Consider the following 25,164-nt stretch of genomic DNA (forward strand, 5'->3'; position numbering starts at 1 on the left):
AGTTCTGAGATCTTTAAAAAAAGTTATATTAACATTTGGACAAAAGAAATGTTTTGAAATTGATTAAATTAAAATGAAATTGGTGAGATCAAGAAAGAGAACATAGAAGAGAATTAATGAGCATTTCATTAAAAATTAAATTAAGTTTTATATTAATTAAGAATTAAAATGCATTTGATGAATTTGATAAATGCAATTAAAGAGCAACAATACAGTTGACAGAAAAATTAAAAAATTGAAATTGTATTTGTTAGGAAAATATAAAAATGGTAGGGAATTCCAAAGCGCTGATGTTTAAGGAAAAAAATTATATAAATAGAAGTTTTTTGAGCATGCCAGAAATTTAAAAAGAGTTACAGTAAAAAGTTTGCAACTTTTTACTGAAGCTTGGTACTGTAGCAAGGGAAGTAACTTTTCTGAATGAGGAATTATGCAGGAATGAGTTTTGATTAAACAAGTGATAAGAGCTTGCTTGAGCAGTATTTTTGGAAAAAGTAAAGAGATGCGACTTTACAACTAACAGACACAGGATTTAGAATAGCATATGGAGCAGGTCCAACAACAATGTACTTTTGGACCTTGTCTAAAAGAGTGAAAGCCTTATTAAAAGAAATAGCTCAAACATTATAACAATATAAAGAAGAGTAAAAAGATAAAGGTTGTTTAGTCTTTTTTATGTAAAAGTTTTTATTTATAAATTTGTCTTTTTTCTCTTAAAAAAAGTAAATTTTAGTTGAACATGTTTTAAGTTTCATTTTCTAAAAAATTGTTTTATTTTTGACAAAAATTTTGGATGTAAAAAGATCTACAATTAAGAAGTATTGTAAACACTAGTACCACACACAATTGAAAATACTTGGTCATATAATGACGCCTAATTAGCAAATTATTAGCTCATTCAACAAAACCTTTAAAGAGAAATCCATACAGAGACAAGACCTTATGTTATTAAATCTAAATAAATTAATCTAAAAATAAAATTGTATGAATTAGTTTAATTTAAATTTTATAAATTTTATAAATTCAAAGCCAAAATTTAAGACATTAAAAATATTTTTTTGATAAAAATAAATCTTAACACTTTTAAATTAAAATTGTTACCAAGTTCACAATACTTTCCATGATAGCCTGGTTTACACGTGCAAGAGCCGGTTTGTGAATCACAATGTGCATCATTTACACATGGACAAGACATCTTGCAATCTTTACCCCAATATGAGCCATTGCATACTAAAAATGTGTGTGCGTATATATATATATATATATATATATATATATATATATATATATATAATTCATAACTAGTTGTCAGAAAATTTTTCTATATTTTGTTGACATAAAAAAAAATTAAAATGCAAGACCGGAATTTTTTTTTTAATTACTTGATAGACTGCCTGCCCCAACCAAACCCTCAGTCAATGTAGCAGCACTCCCATGCGAGTCAGGCTATAAGATAGTTGATGTAGCAGCACTCCATTGCAAGTCAGGCTATAAGATAGTCCATGTAACAAAATTCCCTTGTAGCAGCAGACTAAAAGATAGTCGATGTAGCAACACTCTGTGCATGATTTACAGTTAAAAAAACATTCAAAATGTTTTTAAAAACATTCTGGTTAATTAAACTTGTGCTTTTGCAATTTTTAAAATAATGATTAATTTCCAATTAAATTAATGGTTTTAACTTTACATGGAAATGTTGGATAAAAGTCAATGTATTTGTTGTCAAAAGAATCATTTTTTGCCTTCCTTACTCTTAAATGCAACAAGTTATAAAACTATCTATCTATTTATCTATCTATCTGTCAACATATATATATATATATATATATATATATATATATATATATATATATATATATATATATATATATATATATATATATATATAAATATATAAATATAAATAAATATGTATAAATATATAAATATATAAATATATATATATATATAAATATCAATAAATATATATATATATATAAATACATAAATATAAATAAATATGTATAAATATATATATATATATATATATATATATATATATATATATATATATATATATATATATATATATATATATATATATATATATGTATGTATATGTATCATTTTTTACTTTCCTGATAAAATCTGAAAATTGTGTGTTTTTTAAAAAGTTAATATAGAACACTGATTAAAGGTTAATATAGAACTTTTTTAATTGATAGATTTCCTGCCCAAAACAAAACCCTCTGTTAATGTAGTGACACTCCTATATGTTCTTTCTATTTCAGTCGTCCAATGTATGTACAAGGGCACATGTTCTTAAATAAAATTAAACAATAAAAAAAGTAAAAAATAAAAACATTCTGAATTAAAAAACAAACACTATTCCAGTCAATTAATTCACATTTTTGTGATTTTTTTAAAAATGGGAACCTGTCTTAGCATGGCAGATTCAACTGCATTTACAAAACGTTTTTGGACCTTGTCTAGAAAAGAAAAGACATCATTAGAAGAACCATCCCAAATATTACAACAGTATTCCATACATGGATGAATAAAAGATTTGTAGAGGTTGAAAATGGAATCATTCTAATCATGAGACTTGACTCAAAACTGACAACAAGGAATAAGAGCTTCTATATCTACCTAGATCCAGAAAATTATGTAGGAGTCACAAGTGTCAGCAAAAAGGCAAAAGACGTAAGCCCAAGGACTGTCATAAAGATTTCAAAAATCACAAAAAGAATCAGTCAGCTATGAGGTAATAGTAACTGTGCAATAATAGGGTCTGAAGTACAAGATAAAAGATTTAAACTACAAGAAAGTATATGGAAAATAATATATGCATACACTAATTTATGCATATATTAAATTAAATAAGATTATACTTTAATATTTTTATTCTATTTTTATTTCTATTATATAGTAAAAGTATAATAAAACAAAACTTGATTATGTGAGAAAAACAAACTTAAACAACAATTTCATTTTTTTCTATCTTCAAACTATTCTCCAATAATTTAGTGAACTGCTCAAAAGAAATTATTACAAAAACTTTCTGACTGAAAACTCAATAAACCCTTGTATCTTTTGGTAAATCATTGTTGGCTTCATTTTATTTATCATTATAATAAAAAAATTCTAAAACAACAAAAAAACATAACATAGTTTAATGGAGGTGTTTCCATAAAACACATAAAAAGATTAGTTTTTGATGATGACAAAAATTATCTAAGAGCTAGGTGTACTACCACCAATCTACTGCTGCATTAATTATATATTTAGCATTCTTTAAAATTATTCTATATTTATAAGAATACATAGAACATTTTTTAAAAAAGCATCTTTAGTTAAAAAAAAAATTAACAATTTCTGTATTTATTAATTTTTCCACTAAATTTCGAGTTAATTCAAACAAAGTTGTTAGTTACATGAAAATAATCAAAGAAATATTTAATTTTTTTTAAAGATAAATGAATTAACATTAAACTTTATGTATAAAAAAATGTAATATCAAAAATTTTTTTAAATTTGTCAGAACTATAATTAATTTTTAATAAAAGAGTTGGCTCTAAAATCACTTTCGTAATTATGACTTCAAAATTTGTTATTTATATTACAATAAGCAAAAAAATAAATGGCACAAATTTTTTTTTTTTTAAATTTGTATAAAATGATTAAAAAACAGTAGTTGATTTTTGCATGAAAAAAAATCAACTACCGTTTTTTAATTATTTTATACAAATGTATTTTAACTATAATTAACAAAAATAATTATTTGGGAAATTTCCGATTGAAAGGCATTGAAGTTGGTAGTAAAAATACATTAACACATATATTGGGATATGGAAACTATACTGAACTTATTGTTAATAGAAAAAGAAAAGTAAAACATCACTTAACTTTTAAAGTAGAAAGAAAACCGTTTTCTAAGAAATATTTAGTGCATATTGAAATTAAAAAATGAAGCAGAAATTACAATAGCAGCCAAGGCACTAAAAATAAAATACAGCATTAGACAAATGCTATTTGAAAGCAATTGTGCTAGATAATAAAGCTATTGTGCTAGATAATACTTCTGCTTTGATTGATTAGTAGCAACATTAGAGTTTTAAATAAAAAAAGATTAACTTCTATGTAAATTATGACTTTTTTTAATCTGGTCTACAGATCAACATAAACTTTACAAATACTTTATTGGAATATCTGAAAGCTTTTTTCTGCAAAATATTGAATATAAAATCCAAGTCCTACCAACCATTCCAAATAGTACTTGTCATTTATTAATTCATTTTCATATAAAATCAAAGATAAATGTTAATTATATAAGCAATTTTAATTAAGAATGGCTAATTTTTAGCCTATAATGCCGAACGTGGCTTTTTATAGACTGCACAATGTTGTTTACAACAATTGTAGCAATTTCCATCTAATTTATCCTGATACACATCTTAAAATTAAAATTTTAAAATAATATCTATATTTTAAAAATTGAAACAATATTACAATATTTCAATGTTGAAACGCAAGGTTTTTTTTTGACATGAACATAGCTTGATCCTTACGCATAAAGCTATGTCATAAAGCATGCCATTAGTGATATGTTATTAGGTGAAGAACTCCCTTAGCTGCAATGTTCTAAAAATGATGTTAGCGCATAACAGCACTTTAAAAGCTATAAATTTGTTTTGCTCAATTCCAAGCACGCATTAAATTTCAGTTGATTATTAAAAATATAGATATGCCTAATCTAAAATTATAATTTAATATATTTACTCTAAGTATAGATCATAAGAGGCCATTAGAAAAAACAATTATTATGTATTTAAACAATTGATCTACTGGTTATGACAGTGATGTCTGTTTAAATTTTGTAATCTTGCTGAATAAGATTTCAAACCTCAATTTAAACAATTTGTTATTTAACCACCCAGAAATGTTAATTTCCACTACAAGTGCAAATAACTGGTATTTTTGTAACAGCAATAGCTTTCACAATTTGTGGTATTTTTTAAATAGTAATGACTTTTACAATACCCAATACTATCTTTTTGAATTTTTGACTTCCCAAAATTAAACTACTCAGAAAATAGTCTTAACCCTTTTGGAATACAACCATGTTTATATGCTATAATGTTAATGCCTTTTGAACTGTCCTAGAAGATTATATGAGATCCAAAATTATCTTTGAACAGCTTCTTTAAGTAGCGTTTATCATCACCTCCTTGACCTTAAATTTTTAAAATTTATTTAAAAACTGGCTGAGTGTTATTCTGTCATTGCTTTAAGCCATTTACATGCTTGCTGAAATGCATCCATCATAGTCTCATTTTGTGGCCTTTTCCCCTTTTTGAGTGGAGTTGATTTTGGAAATTTAGAAAACATTTTCTCATTTTTCTAAACATTCAAGGCGTGTACTATAATTTGTGATAAGTTAAAATAAGTTTTTCAAATCAAATGTATTCTGAAATAGACTTTACATTTCATGGAATATTTACATATAGTACAAGTACTAATTTTATGAAACCTCTGAGTGAAAAACTAAAAACAAAAACAGAATAATAATTAAAGAGAAAATTTTGTGTAATAATATTAAAATAAGAAGTTTGAAATATCTAAAACAAAATACATTTAATTTTTTTTTATATACTTATTTAACATATAAGATTATCATATACCTAATTAAAATATAGCAATAAAAGAAAAGTAGATTATAATGATAAAGAGCAACAATAATAAATAATAATAAGTAATAATAATAAAAACTCCAGTTATAGGTAATAAAAAACAAGTTTGAGTAGTAATAAATCAGAATTGGAGTGAGTACGAAGGAATACAAAGTTAAGATAGATAGTAGATAGTTGGCAGTAGAGGAGCATAGGAATCAGGGGCAATACTTGCTTAATAAAAAAATAAACAGACTGTTTTTGATTTTAGAAAAGGCAGTGAGAGATTTTAACTGTGAGGGGGTATTATTCCATGTGCATATGCTTTAATATTTAATAGACTCATTGCTATAATAAACAGTTCGATGTTCAGGTCTAGATAATTTAAAGCTTTTAGTTAATCGAAGATGGTAACCAGTATTATTTTTAAGTAAAAAAATCTAATTAACTTTTTTTAAGTAAAAAAATCAGTAAATGGTCCGTGTTAAAATGCTAAAAAGAGATTACTTTTAGGGCTTCATTTTGGACATGAGATAATCTTATAGAAATTTGAGACTTAGGTTTGATCCCCAAATTTGAAAAGCATATCTAAGATGAGACTTGAACAACATGATATATGTTAAAAAGTGTTTGAAGATTAAAATAATGTTGAGTTTAGGCAAACATACCATTGGACCTGCTTAATTTCAGTGTTAAGTTTTGAAGATGGGTTGCAAAACTTAAATTGGAATCAACTTTGATACCAAGACACTTGAAAAAATTCACAGGATCTATTTTTTGACCACTTAATCTGAAACTCAGGTGCTTTTTTATCTTTGTTTTAAAGATAATGAGTTCAGTTTTTTTTTTTAATTAAGTGATTTATTGGAAAGAAGCCACTGCAGTAGATTTGCTAAGTCATGGTTAATATTTTTTCTAAACCCATACTGATTTTTATAAAGGCACTTGAATTTCTCCAGAAAGTTATCTATTGCGCATAGCTTTCTCAAATAGTTTGCTTAAATTTGAAAGAAGAGAAACTGGGTGATGATGAGAGTAACCCAGTAGAAAACCTTTTTTATGTATTAGTGTCACTTAAGCTATCCGAAGGATATCTGGGAAAACTCCATTTCTAAATGAGTTATTTATCATTATAGATAATGGCTTAAAGATTATGTTTGAAATAAGCTTAAAAATAAATGTGGAAAGGCTCTTGGATAGTGGCAAAGTAATTGTTAAAAATATTAGCAAAAGATTAGATATGACTTTATCAATTATTATGAGGTTGAAAGAGTTATTGTAAGTAGTAGGGCTGATGTTAATAATTTCTTCTATTCCTTTCCAAGTTCTCTTAATGCTGTTTAGGTTGTTATTGAAAGGGGGCAATATAATATAGTTTTTTTTGATTGATTTAATTAGTTGCTTATTTTATTTCTATAAAACTTAAATTTATCAAAGAGTAGATTTCTTGTATTGATATTGTTTGGTTTAACAAATTTTTTATAAATGACATTTTTTGTTGAGATGGATTTAAGAATACCAGTGGTTATCAATGGTTTAGATTTAGTTTAATCTGCTTTTTTTGTTATAACTTTTTAGGCAGCAAGTCTGTCTATGGTTTTTTCAAATATATTTAAAAACAATTCATTGATTTATTAATATCCTTGTCTTTTATTTGTACCTCTCAGTTCATACTAGATATATCTTGTATAAAGGTATCAGTATCAAAGTTTTTGAAGCATTATCTAGAGATTTTCATTTTTTTTTGGGGGGGGGGGGGGTAATACCAGGAATAGAGAGAAACTGAGTGATGTGGTCTGAAATAGAAATTGTTAGATTGCCAGAAGTTGTTTCAGGAGAATAGGAGTTTATGAAAATATAATCAATGAGAGTTTTGGTTTTTGAAGTTATACCTGTTGGAAGAATAATGGTGGGACAAACCGACCAAGAGCATAATGTTTTGAGATTATTAAAAACAATGAGAGATTCTCTATAATTAATTAAGTCCAAGTTGAAATCACTCATTAATACAATGTTTTTTTTATAACTTAATTTCTCAAGTAGAGGAGTTATTTGGTTTGTGATGAATTCTTTGAGATTTAAAGTTGGGTGACAATATGCACAACCAACTAAAGTATTGGTTTTATGAGGGTTGACAGTTTCAACAAAAACTGATTCTAAAAATATTGAGGCATAGATTGTAAGATCATCACCAACTACATAGTTAAGATTACAACTTAGATACAGAAGTGTCCCATCTTTTTTTGACTCAGTAGAGCAATGTTCAGTGTTACATCCATTTATGGTAATATCAGTTATATTTTTGTTTTTTATGTATAAATTTTATTTAGTAATTCTTACCACAATATGTATTATGAAGTAATTTCAATAGTAATTTTCACATGTGATAAATAATCCCAATAGTAATTTTCTTTATAATATTGGAAGTGTTAAGAGTACCAATAAGACTACAGAGATTGTCAATGTTGTGGTAAGGAAGCAATGTTGAGATGAAGATATGTATCAAGATCAGGATTTAAGGAATTATTGAATTCAGTAACATTAAGGTATTTACAAATTATATTAGGATTATATACACAATTAATGTCTCTATATAGACTTTTTTTGGTGAGCAGGGCAATCAAGAGATTTTAGTGGAAGATTCTTGCATGAAAGTGTAAGCTTTAGTTCTTGATCGGAAAGGCTTCTAAATGGGATATTTTAGGAAATACAGTCAGAGCAATACCATTCTAATTAGAGATAAGGTTTTATGCATGCTTATTAATTAGATTGCATTTTGTGAGAAAAAATGCAATCTAATCAATAAGCATACATACAATTTTATCAAAAAGAGCAGAAGGCACATTGGATGGCTTGATGGTTTTTGGCTACATTTTTTTGGCAATATTACATATATATTAATGTTATATTATTATATTAGGATTTATTATTATATACAAGTATAAGATTATAAAAGTTAAGAAACGTAAACGTGTTGTGTATATATACATATACACAACACATATATGTATACACAACACATGGAAATTAAGACAGATAAATTAAGATAAAGAATATAACAACTATAATATATATTATACTTATGTATATATATATATTAGTTGCACTATATATATATCTATATACAAAAGCACATACATGCACACATACATAGATAAAATTTGTGCTTAGTGCTAATAAAAAATAAGCAATAGAAATTGTATGAAAAAAAAAGATCAGCGCTCTTATTTTAGACTTCTTATGTTAAATAAAGGTTATCTTATATAAAAAAGCTTGCAGCTTTGAACATAGATCAGATGAACTAGGGTATCAAAGTTTAATGTAAAATAACAATCAATGCACTTACTCTTCCAATGATAATAATAAAAATAAAAATAAAAAAACTAAGATAGTCTTGCTAGTATTTAACAATCTTGTTAATGTGAACCTAAGCCATTTCCAACAAAGAAATCTTTTGTTGAAATTAGAATAACAATATATGCAATAACAATATTATCCAAATAACAATAATTTATATAATTTGGCATAGTATTAATGTATTAGAATAACAATAATTAACAATAATGTATTAGAATAACAATAATATTAGAATAACAATAATTTATATAATTTGGCATAGTATTAATAGTATTAATGCCAGTTCAAACAATGTAAAGCACTATTTAATTAAGTTTCAATTATATAAATTATTAAATAAAAAACAATGTTATTACCCAGGGACTGAAAAGTTTTGATTATATAACGATGTCTGGTATAGCTTATTACACAGGGACTAAAAACATATTTTATACACTTTTTTTTTACTCCTCCTCACTTACCCTCATTAAAGCTAAGACCTTTAAAGCAAAAAGACCTTTTAAGAATATTATATAATCCATAACTTCTATTAAACGAACTGTAGCAAAATTAACTTTTTACTATTTGCCTAATGATTGTGGTAACACATGAAACTATGAGTATTCTGAATATTCTATTATAAATATTACTATTTAGCTAATTTCTGGTACTGCGAGTAACAGTAACTAATACATTTATATATATATATATATATATATATATATATATATATATATATATATATATATATATATATATATATATATATATATATATATATATATGTATATATATATACATAAATAAATATACACACACACACATATATATATAAACACACACACACACACACACACACACACACACACACACACACACACACACACACACACACACACACACACACACACACACACACACACACATATATATTAGGGTGCATCAAACCCGCTCATGGGTTAAATTCTTAATAGCCCAATTATAAACATGTTCCTTTGGTGTTAAGTAGTTGCTGTGTGAAATATTATAAAAATATAATTATTCCTAATGCGTCCACATGAAGCATGAAATATAGCTTTCAATATTATTACAATATTATTACAAATTTGTATGTGTAACTTAGCCCGAATGAAGAGTCTTATAATTTAAACCTTCTTACTGTAGAATGTTTCAAACTCTATTTGTGTTTTCAGGAGTTAGCAACCATTGTACCAATAGCATGGCACAATCTGCTGTGAAGTTTACGCCAAAAAAGACTTGTCAGAAAAGTTCAGTGTTTGAAATAGGAGCCAGTATTACAGAAGCAGATGCGGAAAATAACTGGTTGCAGATTACCGACAAGTGCTGTGATGCTACATGTTTCATCAACAAGCTGGCCTGTCTATAAAGCAATCGAAATGCTACAGTGCAAAAATTGTGTTGAAGTGGGTCATTCCTTTCTTCAAGAAAGCAAACATTCCAATAATAACAGAAAAGAAGGCCTGTGAAAGAATTATTGCACTGTCTGAAAAGAATGCAAAACTTCGAGAACTTCCTCTAGATCGTTGTTCATCATTGTCAGCACTTGCCAAGCTTGAACAAATGTCAGAAGAACTCAGTTTGACATTTCCACTGTGGGTAAAAGATGCTGAAAAAAGACATAAAGTTTTTAGAGACTATGACAGTTACAGCACAAGAAGGCACCGCTGCAAAAGCAAGAACATAAGGAGACTAAGGGCAGAAGACGCAGCTACTGCTACTGCTACAGTATCTGCTATTTGTACAGTAGAGCTCTGTAGCAACAGAAGCGAAGAAAGTAGTGATAAAAGTAAATGTGATATTGATAGTTTATTCAAGAATTGAAAAGTAACTGGTAAAAACGCATCATCGAACCACTCGCACTGGAACGGCAGCTCATATACCTTATAACATTCTCAAATCTCCAAGAACTGTGGCTTTGGCAACAAGAATGAAAATTTCTCCTGCACAACAGTCTGCACTCACTGAGGCTATTATTGAAGAATCAGAAAGTGATGCTAGCAAAATTGCTGTATCATATGCCTCCAGGCGTATGGTGATTGAAGAAATTGCTTCTGGCGTTCGGAAGTCATGGGTTCCACCAAAGTATGCTTCCCTGCACTAAGATTCTAAACTGATGAAGAGCCAGGCAACACATGACTTACAGGAAAGACTTGTGGTTGCTATCAACGATCTGGAGATATCATCACTAATGCAAGTTGTTAATAACACACTTTTTTAACAACTTGCACATCAAAATTACCAGAAGTTACTGTATTTAGCACATTTAAGAAACATTTTGACACAGTTCCTCATGGAAACAACAAGGCACTCAGTCCATTCGAGCCTTGACCTTTCTTGAATGATTCACAAACTGTTTCTCAGATTTCTATGTGGAAGGAAAGTGCAGAAGCAGCTGCTGAATCTTCCATAGAGCATCAGCGAGAAAAATATAAAGAGTTCAGTGAATTATGTTAGCTGTACCTTGACCCAGAAAACAGACAGTTTCACTTTCGTCGACCGGGTGAGGTTCACAAAGCACATTGGATGTCCAAAATATTGTACTCCATCAAAATGGTACGTCTTGAAGAGCAGATCCATTTGTTGCCAGCAGGAATAATTACCACTAGTGCACAGCAGACAAAGTTATGTAGCTTCGTCACCTTTGTCTGTCTGATATACAGTGCCTGGTGGACAACATGTAGATCTGCAGTTGACACCCCATGGCATGATCTCTGTTTTTATCAGAACCTTCTGAAGTACCCACAAGTGAGTTCTGAAATATCTGAAAGCGTCATAAAAGCACTGAAGCGTCATCTGTGGTACCTATGTTCTTAAATGGTGCCCTTTGCTGTATTCAGTGACATTGCTTCAAAGCCTGAATTGCAGTTCTTAGCCGAGAAGCTTCTGGCAGCGAGGCCTAGTGATGGAATGGCTCTACCGCATGATTGCTATGAAACTGGCTTCGGAAAACCCAAGTTCCAGACTAAAATCACTGCCACAACAAGACTTGGAGATTTGGTAACTGTAGATTTATGGTACATTTTCAGCCTTTTAGAGATGAACGTGGATTTTCTTAACAATAACGTTGAAAACTGGCTAGACCACCATTCATTTCTGTCATCAAAGATAAAGACGATTTCTATCAATGTTATCAATGACAGTGCAGAACGCGGCGTGAAACTAAGTGCAGACTTTCTTTCAGCCAAAACCGAGGTGAATTATCAGAACATTCTGCAAGTTGTTGAGGCTGACAGAAAGTTCCAAGTTTGCCCAGCCATAGGAAGAAACGAGCAGCACCAACAAGGTTCTGGAATATCAATGTAAGATGGGGAACCATTCCACTATGTGTTTTGGGGTGGCCAAAATACAAAAAAAAATTGTCTCAGATTTTTGAAAACTAAATTTCTACTGCTTTAAAATACTCAGATTAAGAAAAATATAAAGTATTTGTACTCTGGTGATAGTAATCCCAGAGATAGTGACCATCAAAGTCAAAAATGGTTGCCAAATTTAAGTTTTCAAAAAAATTTATGTTTTTGTTTTTCTTGCAGTGTTTTGTGAATAATTTTTTTTTCTGCTAATTAGTTTACATATTAAAGAGTATCAAATTATATACGTCTTCAGATGCTCAAAAAAAAAAAATTTTTTTTTTTTCAATTTTCATGTTGTTTCAAGCTGAAAAAAAAAGTTTAAATCATAACTTCCAACTTCCATGAACTTGCAAAAAATAAAGTATCAAAAGGTATTGACCAAATTATTATAAAATAACGTGGAATTGAGTCTATTTTTAAGAAATTAAAAAATTTGCTGCGACTTTTTGCGACTATGCGAGAAATTTCTCTTTGAAGTTTGCACTGCCTGGGTTATAGCCAATTTTCAATTTTTTGTTTTCCCAAGTGTTAAAAAGTGTTAATTGAAGACTTTGTATTCAATAATCAATTGAAATTGTTAGTTTATTATTGATGATTGACATTTAATTAGGTAATTATTTGCATATACGTTATTATCCTATCCTTAAAATTAACATTCCATGCTTGAAATTAACATAATTAAAAAAAATTAAGAAGAACAAAACGTTATATATTCAACTAAAATTAAAAGCAATGGATTTTACAACTAAAGATATTATTAGCTGTTTCAAATATTCAACAAAAGAAGAAAATGTAAACAACGCTTTACTTTTCATAACCTCTAGAGTTTGGATGAGTGATGGTAAAAAAGAAAACTTGGTACAAAAGTTAAATGGAGTTGAATCGAATTACCAAAGATTTTGGAGAGATTCATCAAAAAACACAGTTTTTTTTTAAAAAGAAATACAAAAAATGGTTAAATCAAAAGTTTGAAATAGACTTTTTGTCATTGGAATTGGCACAAAATAAAAAAGATTTTAATGATATGAGTAAGAGAAGTAAATGTCGGATAATCGCAGGAGAGCATACAAATTCAAATTTTGATTCAATTGAAAAATCATTACTTATAGCCCGTAGAAAAGTATATAATCAAAAATATTTTTCTTTATTCAATGTGTTAACACATGTTATCAAAAATCATTAAGATTCACATCATATGTTTGTTCAGTTGACAAATGACAACGATAAAATGACAGCTGAAAAAGCTGCTGCAATGATAATTGATGTTGATCTTAGCATATCTGGCTATAAACGAATTCAACAGGGATCTAAAAAAAGATACCCATCTTATTCAACAGTTGAAAAAGCACTTAAGTTGTGTGGTCCACAGGATAATCACTTGGAAGTCAGTGATTTAAGAGTCAAAGTAGATTTACAAGCGCTTATGAATCATACCGCTGAAAGAATTGTAAAAATGAGGCAAAAAGAAATAATGGATTATTTGGATATCAGTAACAAACTAAGTGAAAATATGTTGCTTTTAAACAGTTGGGGTATGGATGGATCTACTGGGCAGGTATTGTATAATCAAGCATTTTTCGATTCTGTTAACAGTCAAGATTCAAGCATGTTTGCAGTTGTAACAACACCTTTGAGGCTTAGTGTGTCAAATTCAAAAAATGACTTTTTATGGACCAACTTAATGCCTCTTAGTGTAAGATTTTGTAGGCCAATTGAACTTCATTTTATCAAAGAAACTGCCGAAGTCGTTTTAGGAAAAAAACGTCAAATAAAAAATGAAATTTTGGATTTGCATTCAGTGAGTATTGAATTGGTTAATGGAAAGTTTGTTATTATTTAGTTTTAATTATGTTTTGAGCATTAATGGAAAGGTTTTAGCAATTATAACAAACACATCTTCAACGCAGTGCTGTTGTATTTGCGGAGCTACACCAACTGCAATGACTTGTTTGAAGAACTTTTTAAGTTGATTTACAGCAAAAAAAGGTACACTTATCTATGGGATATCTCCGTTACATGCTTGGATAAGATTTCTAGAGTGTCTTTTACATATTTCATACCAACTCGAATTTAAAAAATGGAGAGTTACCAAAGAACTCAAGACAGTATACGATAACAAAAAGAAATTTATCCAGCAATTAATGTTCAAAAGGAAGCATCTCTGAGTTGATTTTCCCACAGTTAGTGGAGCAGAAACATCTACCACTGGAAATGTTTGAAGAAAAGCGTTCTCTGACCCAAAAGAACTAAGCAAAGTATGAGAATATTTAAAATTGATAAAACAATTATTAAATGTTCAAAAATATCTTAAATGCAATAAGTTGTCAACAAACATTGAACCCAGAGTTATTTGAGCTATACTGTAATACAGTATACCGTCGATATTTAGATCTGAATGATTGGTATAAAATGCTGTCAACAGTTCACAAAGTTCTTGCACATGGAGCAGAAATAATGATAAACTCGCCAGTTCCCTTGGGAGTTTTAGCCAAGGAAGCATCTGAATGCCAAAACAAATATTACATTCGACATCGTGAACTACGTGCTCGTAAACTTTCAAGACAAGCAAATTTTAAAGACGTCTTTAACCATGCAATGAAATCATCCGATCCTCTTATTAGTTCTATCTCCTTGGAATCTAGACGGACAAAGAAAGTTGTGCTCAAACTTCCAAAAAAAGTAAAGACTTTTTTAATTTTTGGAGTGGACAATAAGGAATCAATAAAACTGACAGAACTAGAATCCTCAGACTTAAAATTATCGGAACCAACAGAAACGATTAACTTAGAAGATGAAATAATGAACGATTTAGAAGCTACTAATGAAGATTATATGGAAGATGAAAACATTGATGTGTGAAATAAATATAGCAATATTAAAAGTAAAAATTATGAAAAATTATCACTTTGAAGAAAGTTTTTTAAATATTCTCTTTTTAAAGATTAAAACAACTTTGTACCCTTTTGTAGAAGTATGAGTGTCCTCTTAGGTATTTATGGCTTACACAGTTTACTAATTAGGTCTGTGAGGGTAATTTTTAAAAGTTACCTGCTCTAACGAAACAATATAATTAATAATAAATAATATAATCAGTGGTGCGGCTAGTTGTTTGGAGTTGTCCCTAAAAAAACAGTCATTAGGGCCCAACAAATCTTTAAAATTTTTCTTTCATTAAATTAATAAAGAAAAAAAAAAAATTTGAAACTTGTAATTTTATAACAAACTTTTAAAATTGGGTCAAAATGCAGTGACGTCCAGGTGTATAAACTAAATAAGTTATTAAATTAGTTTAAATGACATAAAGATAAAAAAAATTAAATTAAAGTTTATACTTTCTTCAAAACTATTTTTGGCCACCCATTTGTATAAAATTATGACATAGTGCATTCCATAACAGCACTTTATTTGAAATATAAAAATTGATATATCCCCATGACCATTCATCAAACTGCAAAAAGGCTCAATTTAAATGATGATCTCGCTAGTAGATAAAATGAAAAAATTATTAGTTTTGGAAAAAGATTGAATATAATGACCTCTGAAACATGAAAATCTTTTGTAATGTTTTTTTAATGAAGAAATATAGATTTACTAATTAAATTCAACCTTGACTCTATATACTATTTAGCAAAAATTTTGTTCCTTGCATATCTAACTTGACAAAAGGTACAAATTTCAACTTATTTCTCTACGCAGCGACCTCATTTGTCAAGGTTTGTGTTTCAAAGTTATAGAATTGAGAGATTGGGTTATAACCACAATTAAGTAGCCTCCTCATCTGTAGTAACCTTCTGGGCCTAGGGAGTTGAATTAACATAAAAATAAAAAAATAAAAAGTTGCAGCAGACATGAACAGTGGCAATCATAAGATAGTAATTTTTTCTATTTTTAAAAGTTTCTAAAGAAATACAACCTATATGATCATCAAAAATAAGCAAAGAATAAAAAAAAATAAGATTAAAATAAGAATAAAAAGAAACTCAATTAAGTTGTTTTTTTCTATTTTACCTTTTACACAATTTTTTTCTAGTAAATAAAATAAAAGTATGAAAACTCTATCCTGAAGCTAATATTGTTGATACAATAAACTGTTTTTATTTTCTGATCCAGAAGATACAGTTTTTAATTCCTTATATTTTTTTGAGTTGGTGTTAATGACACAGAATTTAGGCTATTCAACTTTCTTATGTAGTTTTGGGATAAAAACCAAGAATTTTAAAACAAAACTAGGCTCTTGCCACGTATGTTCATTTTTTTTGACTATTGAAAGTTTTTTAATGAAATAATTAAAGAAAGGAAGTATCACATATGCATAAGTTTAAATCAATGTCAAGAACCATGTTACCATGGCTACTAGTAATCAGGATAGCTACTTTAGTCAATATTTGTACTCTTTTAGTTGTTATATTTTTTCTGTTTAGATTTTTCAAAATAAAACCAAATTACTATTATGCGGAAACAAAATTTGGACTGAACTTTAAAAAATTATAGGTTTGGTGGTAAAAATAAATTTCTGAGGTTTTTTAGGGTTGAACTAACAAAGATATAAATGCAAAAGTAAACAAAATATTTAGAGTATTTTAAAAAAATGAGAATGCAGGAAGAAAAAAGAAATCAATCCTAAGAGCTCTTAGTGGGTAAAAATGTCTGGGAGGTTATGAAAGAGACAGGAATTGCCCGGTCAAAAGTTTTTGTTAAAAAAGGTTTTTTTGAATGAGACAAAATTAGAAGAAACGAGGGATCTGATGGACAGAATAAAATTATTACTGTTATAAAGTAAAGCCTGGTAAGAAGCCTCAAAAGCTGAATCAAGTGAAACCTACACAAGTTAATTAAAGCCATGGCCCTAATTTCAACATTTTAGAGAGAACTGACTGCAGGGTTGAAAAATCTTTTACAGTGGTTTCGATCTCAAACAGCAGAACTGACAGATACTTTTCAACCCTATGTGATCAGGATATTTCTGACTACATCAAAACAGGAAGTCAGGCCAAACACCCTAGTCAGATCATGATGTTTGGTCAGGTAGATTCCAAAGGCCTCAAAATGCCTTCATTTTTTTTACCAACAGGTAAAAAAACTAGTGGCACTTTTGAGCTTGTGATCAAAGCTGATTGTGGTTATATTAATTAGAGATGTTAATTACTATATTATGAACAAATTTTTAATAAAAAAGTTTTTCTAATAGTCTTTATTTTTCCAGGAATTTTTTAAAGATCTATATTGTTACTAGTCCAAATTTCGCTGCCACATTCAGTATGTGTATAAAATTCACCTTGAAATCCTCTAACAGCTGTTACTTTAGAACATTCACAATTAACTACTTTTACTAATTCACAATTAACTATTCCGCAAAACTTGTTTGCCTTGCTTAGTGGACCAGGAACACTTTTTAAAATGTTTTATACCCATTTATCAGTAATTCATTATGAATTTATCTAATTTATTTTAAATATAATTTATTAGTTAAGGAAACTTAATCTCAATTAAGATTAAACCTTATCTCAATTCCCTAAACTTTACAAAACCTTCTTGCAACCCAAAAAAAACTTTTACTACTATTGTGATTTTAAATCATTATTTAGCTGAATATTAATAGATGACAAACACTAAATTTAATTTTAAATTAGCCATTGTTTATGAGGAATAGAAAAAGTATTGGAATTCATTTCTAGGTATGGTTTACTATTATCATAACTAGGTATGGTTTAATAATATCACCACTATAATAATTTATTGGAATTCTTTATTTAACTATCTATTTATTAGATATTTTGGAGCTTTTTCACTGAAAGTTTTGAATATAGATGTGACAAATGATGTCTCATAAAACACATTTCTACATTAAACTTAGTTCATAACTTAAATGTAGAACTGCAGAATCAAATTGCAGATTAGGTTCTTCTGATCACGTTTAGATTTGAAATCCTACCTTGCTTTACACTGCAATATGGCAGCAACCATTCATCACCACATGTACATTCTCCAGTCATTCCATGACAACTATAATGACAAATATAAATGATGCTTTTTAATAACTATTAAAAAACATTTTTATAATTTATAAAAATCAGAGTTGCAAAAAGACATGCTTTTTTGTTACCATCCCAAGTAGTCTATTATTAAGTGAATCACATTTTGTGTTGGTGCAACTATATTGGATTTGCAGTTGGGCCAACCACAATTTGAGTTTGTCAACTGTAACTGGATTTGTAGTTGGACCAATTGCAGTTTGTGTTATGTGACCTAATACAGATAACAAAAATGATTGCATTGTTGCATTGTTTGTAAGCACAAAACCATTTTTTTTTAAAATATAGCACTACAACTAGTTTTGTAGCATTATTTTGTATATAAAACTTAAAATGCTATAAGTTTCAATTTTAATAAAAGGAATTTTAAATGAAAGTAATTTTAAAACAATTTAGATAAACAATAACACCAGCAAAAAGTTATAAGTAAACAGTTGTAACTGTATCTACTAAAAGTTTGACTTTTTCACAAATTTTCGATTGGAGTTTTTTTGTAGAGCCACTACTAGACTAACTTATCATGAAATGATAAGTTAGTCTAATGGTAGCCCAATTCAACATGAACCTGGCAAAACATGTCATATGCTAAACATAGCACTTCATTCAACCAATCAAAAGCCTACAATTTAGTATCAAAAATGGGCTAACATATTGCCAACAATACTGAGTATACACCTAACTCATTGGACCAGCATTGGTCCGAAGAGCAGCCAATCATATGCAAATGCAATATCAACCTTAAAAATTTGTTTGGGTAACATAGCTCTTATACCTTTACACCAACTGTGTGCCAAAGTTAAGCCAGCTTAATAAAATATGAAATATATAACCAATGCAAAATTATGCAAATATAAATGAACTTAATTAAACTTAAAGAGAGTTAACAAAATACAAATTTTAATAATTGGTTGGTTTTGATCAATAAAATGATTAACTAGTCTTTTTTTAAATAATATTCTTTTCAAATATTTCTTTAATTTTAAATTCAAAATTTCATATCAAACAAGTTTATTTATGCTTATGAAGTCTATTTATGCTTTCTTTTTTATCATTAATATGACCACATGCTGGTGGTAGAAAGACATTCATCTGATGAGTAACCAATATTATTTCTACTCTCTGAGATATTTTTGACAAATAAAAACTTGTTGAAAAAAAACAATTACAACAACAACAACAAAAAAAAACTATGCCAAATGTAAATGAAACTATGTTAATAACTTATTACTATTAAATTTTGCATGTGACAGCAATAGTGTTGAAAGAAAAACTTTAGTATAGTGACAAATATATTAAAAAGGCCTAATGTTGCAAAATTAAAGAATGGCATTGAAATGGTAAAAAAGGAAAAGGTGTCAAAAACCAAAACAGGAACAAGGTTTCCATTTTAATATTGTTGTTTTATCGGAAATGGTAATATTATGAAAAAATAAAATGGTAAATATATATATATATATATATATATATATATATATATATATATATATATATATATATATATATATATATATATATATATATATATATATATATATATATATATATAAATGGATATCTTTTCATTTATATAACATTGCTTGGTTAAAAATTTTAACATGTTTTTTTTTTAAAGTTGAATTAGAAAAATTTTAAAAACTTAAAAAAGATTATTTTGATACAATGATGCATCAACTGCCTAAACCAAAACCCTCAGTCAATGTAGCAGCACTCCTTGCATGTTCTACCTATTTATTATTAGTCAGTTGATGTATGTACACTTCCTGCATATTCTACTTAATATATCCATTAACTATTTATGATAAATTTATAATCACTTTGTTATTAAACTTACTTTTTATAACCAATAATTATCAAATTTTTAAAACAATTGCTTTTATTCAGCAAATAGTCAGCTTTACGTGAATAAAAATTTGTGCAAAACTGCTAAAGTTTTCACGTAAAACTGAGCAATTATTGATTAAAAGCAATTGGGTTTTTTTAATCACCTGGCCAAGTTTTTTACTTTTTTGAAAAGAGTTATAATATGAGCAATCCTGTAACGAATCAGGTTATTTGACGCTTGAAGGTAAATTTATGGAATTCTTTAAAATATACTACATCGACCTATTCATAAAATGTAGATATTACAAGAAAATGTTGAAAAATTTAATTTTTAAGAGACAAATTGCTTGAACCCCTCCTCTTCATCACACTCCCTCAACTTCCTTAATTAAAAGAAAGCAATACTAATTTTTTTTTTTTTAATGATACTATTCATTGAATTAATTTGCAAAATTCCGTTCTTTTTTTTTTTTTTTTTTAAAATGCAACAACCCACTCATAGCCAAATTCTAAAATTTGTGACATCATTTCCCCACTTTTTCAATGCAGTATTGTTTTATTCATAAAATAAAAATCATTTGTTCTTAATTTAAAAATATATATGGATTAAGGAAAATTTATAGAAAATATTTATACTACAAAAAAACATTTTTACTTTTAAAAATGTGTATACATAAAAACATACTCCTACATATTTATGTCAAAATTATTCTAACGCATTTTGCACATATTAATTTTAAAAATAATTTTTTTTTTGCCTTGATACAAACAGTTTTCAGAAAAAAAAGAAAATAAAACAAACAGAAAAAACAAAAACAATAAAAAAAAATAAATTCCTTCCAATAAATGCTTTTATAATGGTATTAGCGAGAATACATTCAAACTTAGGTTTGCAAACCAACTAATATATATATATATATATATATATATATATATATATATATATATATATATATATATATATATATATATATATATATATATATATATATATATATATATATATATATATATATAGATATATATATATATATGGTCCACATTGTAGAAAACAGCGTAGTCACATTTAAAAAGTTTTAAATAAGTTAATAAATAAATATTAATTGCTAATAAAAGTCTTTATTTGTCTTTACATTTTTCTTTGCAAAGAAAAAAATAAACTTTGAACAAAAAATAAATAAAAAATAAGCTAGCTAAATATGACTTGTATAGTGCTATAGTGTTTAGTATAGTATAGTATATGTATGGTGTTAGGCACTTATATTAGCTGACTATTTTCATTTTTTTTTTAACTCCTTTTTTTTTTAAATTACATAAAATCATTTAATTTCATTATTACTTTAATTCTTGGTATTGGCAGGCTTTACTTGGCTTTCCTTCTCTGGTGCCTGCAGTTATAACTGATTTTAAAAAGAATCTAATAACGTAAGTTATGTGGTCTTTTAATGTTGTTGACTAAAAGCCAAGACATAATTAAAAGCGAGCAGAACTAAAAAATTATTTGTATATAAATTTGTATTTTATTAATTTTTTCAGATAATATATCAAGTTAAATTGTTAACAATCATTTATTAACTAATATCAGGTATTACAGGATGCATACTGCTAGTTACAATTATTAAGTAATTATACCTTTCAGTTACCATGTATTTAATCTTCTTTTTTTATTAATATCACTACCTTTACTTACAAAATATCACCAAAATGATCTAAAACTTTGTGCACATTCATATTTTGCAAAAGGAATGTTATAGGAGCAGTGCATTATGTAATATAAAATTTTTATCTTTTGCAATGGTTTAATGAGCATTAAGTGAATCTTCAAAAAAGAAATTTAAATTAAATACTTGGCTTATACACTTGTACTTTACTAAAATACCTTTGCTATATAAAATCACATTTAAAATTTGCAGTTCATGCAGATTTAAGATATTGCGCCATATTTTATATTTGACATCCCCACACTCAAAAAAATACAACAGCATCGAAACAAAAACAATTCCTTCAATACAAAAATATACCTTACAAACAGTCTTTGAGAAAACTAAGATTGACTACACTAGAAAATTAATTGAACAAAAGTTATTTAATTGAACAATGAAAAATCTTTTATGGTTTTGAGTTAATTCATTTAATAGTTTATAACCTTTAAAGTCATTAGTATCAACTAAAAACTAAGAATTTGTTGATGTGATTATCACTGCTCTGTATACACATAAGATGAACTTACTAGTGTTAGCAGTAGGCACTTAGCAGTACCCACTTGTGCGACACTAAACTTTTGGTAGCCATTGCAATCAAGGTAATGGAGAGAAACAGTTGCAGCACTATTTTTATGATAAAACTTGAACAAAATAAAAAATCTAACTTATGTAAACTTCAAAATATGTAATCTTAAATATATATCAAGTTTTACAGTTACTTGAAAATTACATTACAGCTATACACCGTAGCGGAAATAGTTTATTTGAAAAAATAATTCCCACCAGAAACAGTTTACATTTTCGAAACCACAACACTTTGTTCATTTATATTATAAATTTTAAAAATATTCTGTCAACGTCTTTCAAAAAAGAAAGGGGGTTAAACAAGCAGGTTATGGATTTTTGGTGCTTAAGATAGGCAACTTCCAGAGGTGGTGCAAACTTTAAATTTTGTTAAAAATTGATACTGGTATCAAATAAGAATGTTTTACAAAAAGCAACAGTGATTGAAACCTAGGAACAATATACACTTTAAAAATTGGGATTAACTTTCTCAAACGTGGAAAGAAAAAAAAAAACTTTTTTTTTGAAATATTTTTTGAGAGTGTTTCAAACTTTTCTTGGTCACTATTTTTAAATAATAAAAATAATTAAACAATAAAGATAAATTAATTTTTTCAATGAGTTTGAATCTATTTCAAATTACAACAGAAAAAAGGTTATTTTTTTCTTTCTTTCACATTTGGGACAAAGGGTCCCAATTTTCCAGGTGTGTACTATTCCCAGGCTCTGATCACTACAATTTTTTGTAAAACATTGTTTGATACCAGTATCAATATTACAAAATTTGAAATCTCTGGAAGTTATCTATCTTGAACATCAAAAATCCATGACCTGCCTGTTTAACCTCCCATTTTTTTGAAAGACGTCAACAGAATATTTTCAAATTTAGATTATAACTGTACACAGTATCGTGGTTTTAATAATGTAAACCATTTCTGGTAGACATTTTTTTTCAAATAAGCTAGGTCTTTTTAGTCTCAGCAAATCCAAGTTGAGCATACGATTATTTTTTGGGTCCAGGTGCGGGTCCGGGTCTGATACATCTTTTTTTCTCGCAATTTAAACATTAGCATGAAAGCATTTTTTGTGTTCACGCCGATTAAAAATGAGGGTATGGTAAATATTATGGTAAATAAAACATAATATATTATTCTATACTTTTTTTATGATACTAAACTATCAAATACACTTGACATTATTTTTTACAAATATTGCATTAGTATTTACGAACATAATTTATAATTTATAATAAAATACATGTAAATATACTAGCAAAAATAAAACTTAACTAAACTAAAATACTTTTAAGTGTTTAATACATACCAGAGCAATTATTTTTTACTTAAAAAATAAAACTTTAAAAAAACTAATGCTAAAAAACAATGAATTGCCTGATAATCTAGTAGGAATTCTGGTACAAAAGTTAGATGCTACAGAAAATGTTCATTTGGAATTTGTTGATGTTTATCATCATTAATGATAAAATTTTTCTAAATAAGCAGTTCTTTTTTTAGTTTTTGAAAACAAAAAAAATTCTTTTTTAAGTTCAGCAAATTTATCTTCCCAACTATGCAAAATTGGACATTTCGCACTTGCTAATATTTTATGTAGTTCTTCTAGTGTTAATGCTAGTATGTTTTTTTATTTTATTTCTATTTTATCTTATTATTTTTTAGATTATATATTTTTATTGTTTCCAGAAGTATTTTCGTTATTTTCAGTTGAATGTCCCTGTTCATAATATGTGTTTTGATATTCTTTTATTTGAATGTTCATCACTATTAATAGCTCTCTACTTAATTTATCATCAGATTCTTTTAATTTTCTTAACATAAAATCAATCGCCAAACAAGCTGTTGCAAAAACTTATTTTTCCTGTTAAAAAAACAATAATTTAGGAAACTTATATGAAACATGATGAGCTTTGTCTTTTGTCATTAAGTTTTATCATTTTTTAAAAACCGCAAAAATAATGACTCGAAAGTTTTTTCAATTAATTGTGTTTTTGTTTGTTTTTTGAAAACATAATTTTAAAACATGCATGTAGTGTTGCTTCATCAACTATCTTATAGCCGGCTGCTACAAGGAAGTGCTGCTATATTTACTATCTTATAGCCTGCTGCTACAAGGAAGTACCGCTACACAACTGAGGGTTTGGTTTTGGCAAGCAATCTATCATTTAAAAAAAAAAAAATTATATTCACATTTTAAAACTTTTTCTGGACTGGTTTATCAGCCTTCTATTTAAAACTACAGTTTATGGAAAAACTTTTTGACTATCATACAAGACTATATGTAAATATATAATTTATTAAGTCACTGAATTTGTGACTTTTCGGTCATTACGGTTCCGGCCGGAATTATAATATTTCAGGTCGGAATGCCAGAATTTATTTTTTACGTCTTTTTAAAGACATGTGACAGTTTGTAAATTAAATTAAAACATCATTTTCCTACAGGGCAATTACATACTTCTTACAGGGCAATGAAGAACTATAGGCAAACCTAGGTAAAAAATACAAAATTCTTAACAAAAACAATGTAATTTTTTTTTGCAGTAAGCAATAATGTAAAGATTTCTAAAAGTTTAGGAATATTGTGGTACAAAAAGAGTTGTAATCCAGTTTTGGGTAACAAACTAGCTCTTTTGTCATCAAAAATGTTACCTGCCTCTGAGAATAGTCTTATT

The 25,164-nt window shown here is 27.5% G+C and overlaps 1 protein-coding gene across 4 annotated transcripts in view; it reads right to left on the reverse strand.

Moving 5' to 3' along the window:
- Positions 1–25,164, reverse strand: part of LOC136083760 (multiple epidermal growth factor-like domains protein 10) — a 148,099-nt gene that overhangs the window by 32,818 nt on the left and 90,117 nt on the right. For all 4 annotated transcript variants that reach the window (XM_065803436.1, XM_065803435.1, XM_065803434.1 and 1 more), the window contains exons 11-12: positions 18,288–18,358; positions 1,102–1,230 (exon numbers count right to left, since the gene is read on the reverse strand). In XM_065803436.1, coding sequence (XP_065659508.1) covers positions 1,102–1,230; positions 18,288–18,358 — 200 coding nt within the window. The remainder of the gene's footprint in view (positions 1–1,101; positions 1,231–18,287; positions 18,359–25,164) is intronic.

Source organism: Hydra vulgaris, chromosome 08, assembly GCF_038396675.1.
Source record: "Hydra vulgaris chromosome 08, alternate assembly HydraT2T_AEP".
Taxonomy (NCBI): Eukaryota; Metazoa; Cnidaria; class Hydrozoa; order Anthoathecata; family Hydridae; genus Hydra; species Hydra vulgaris.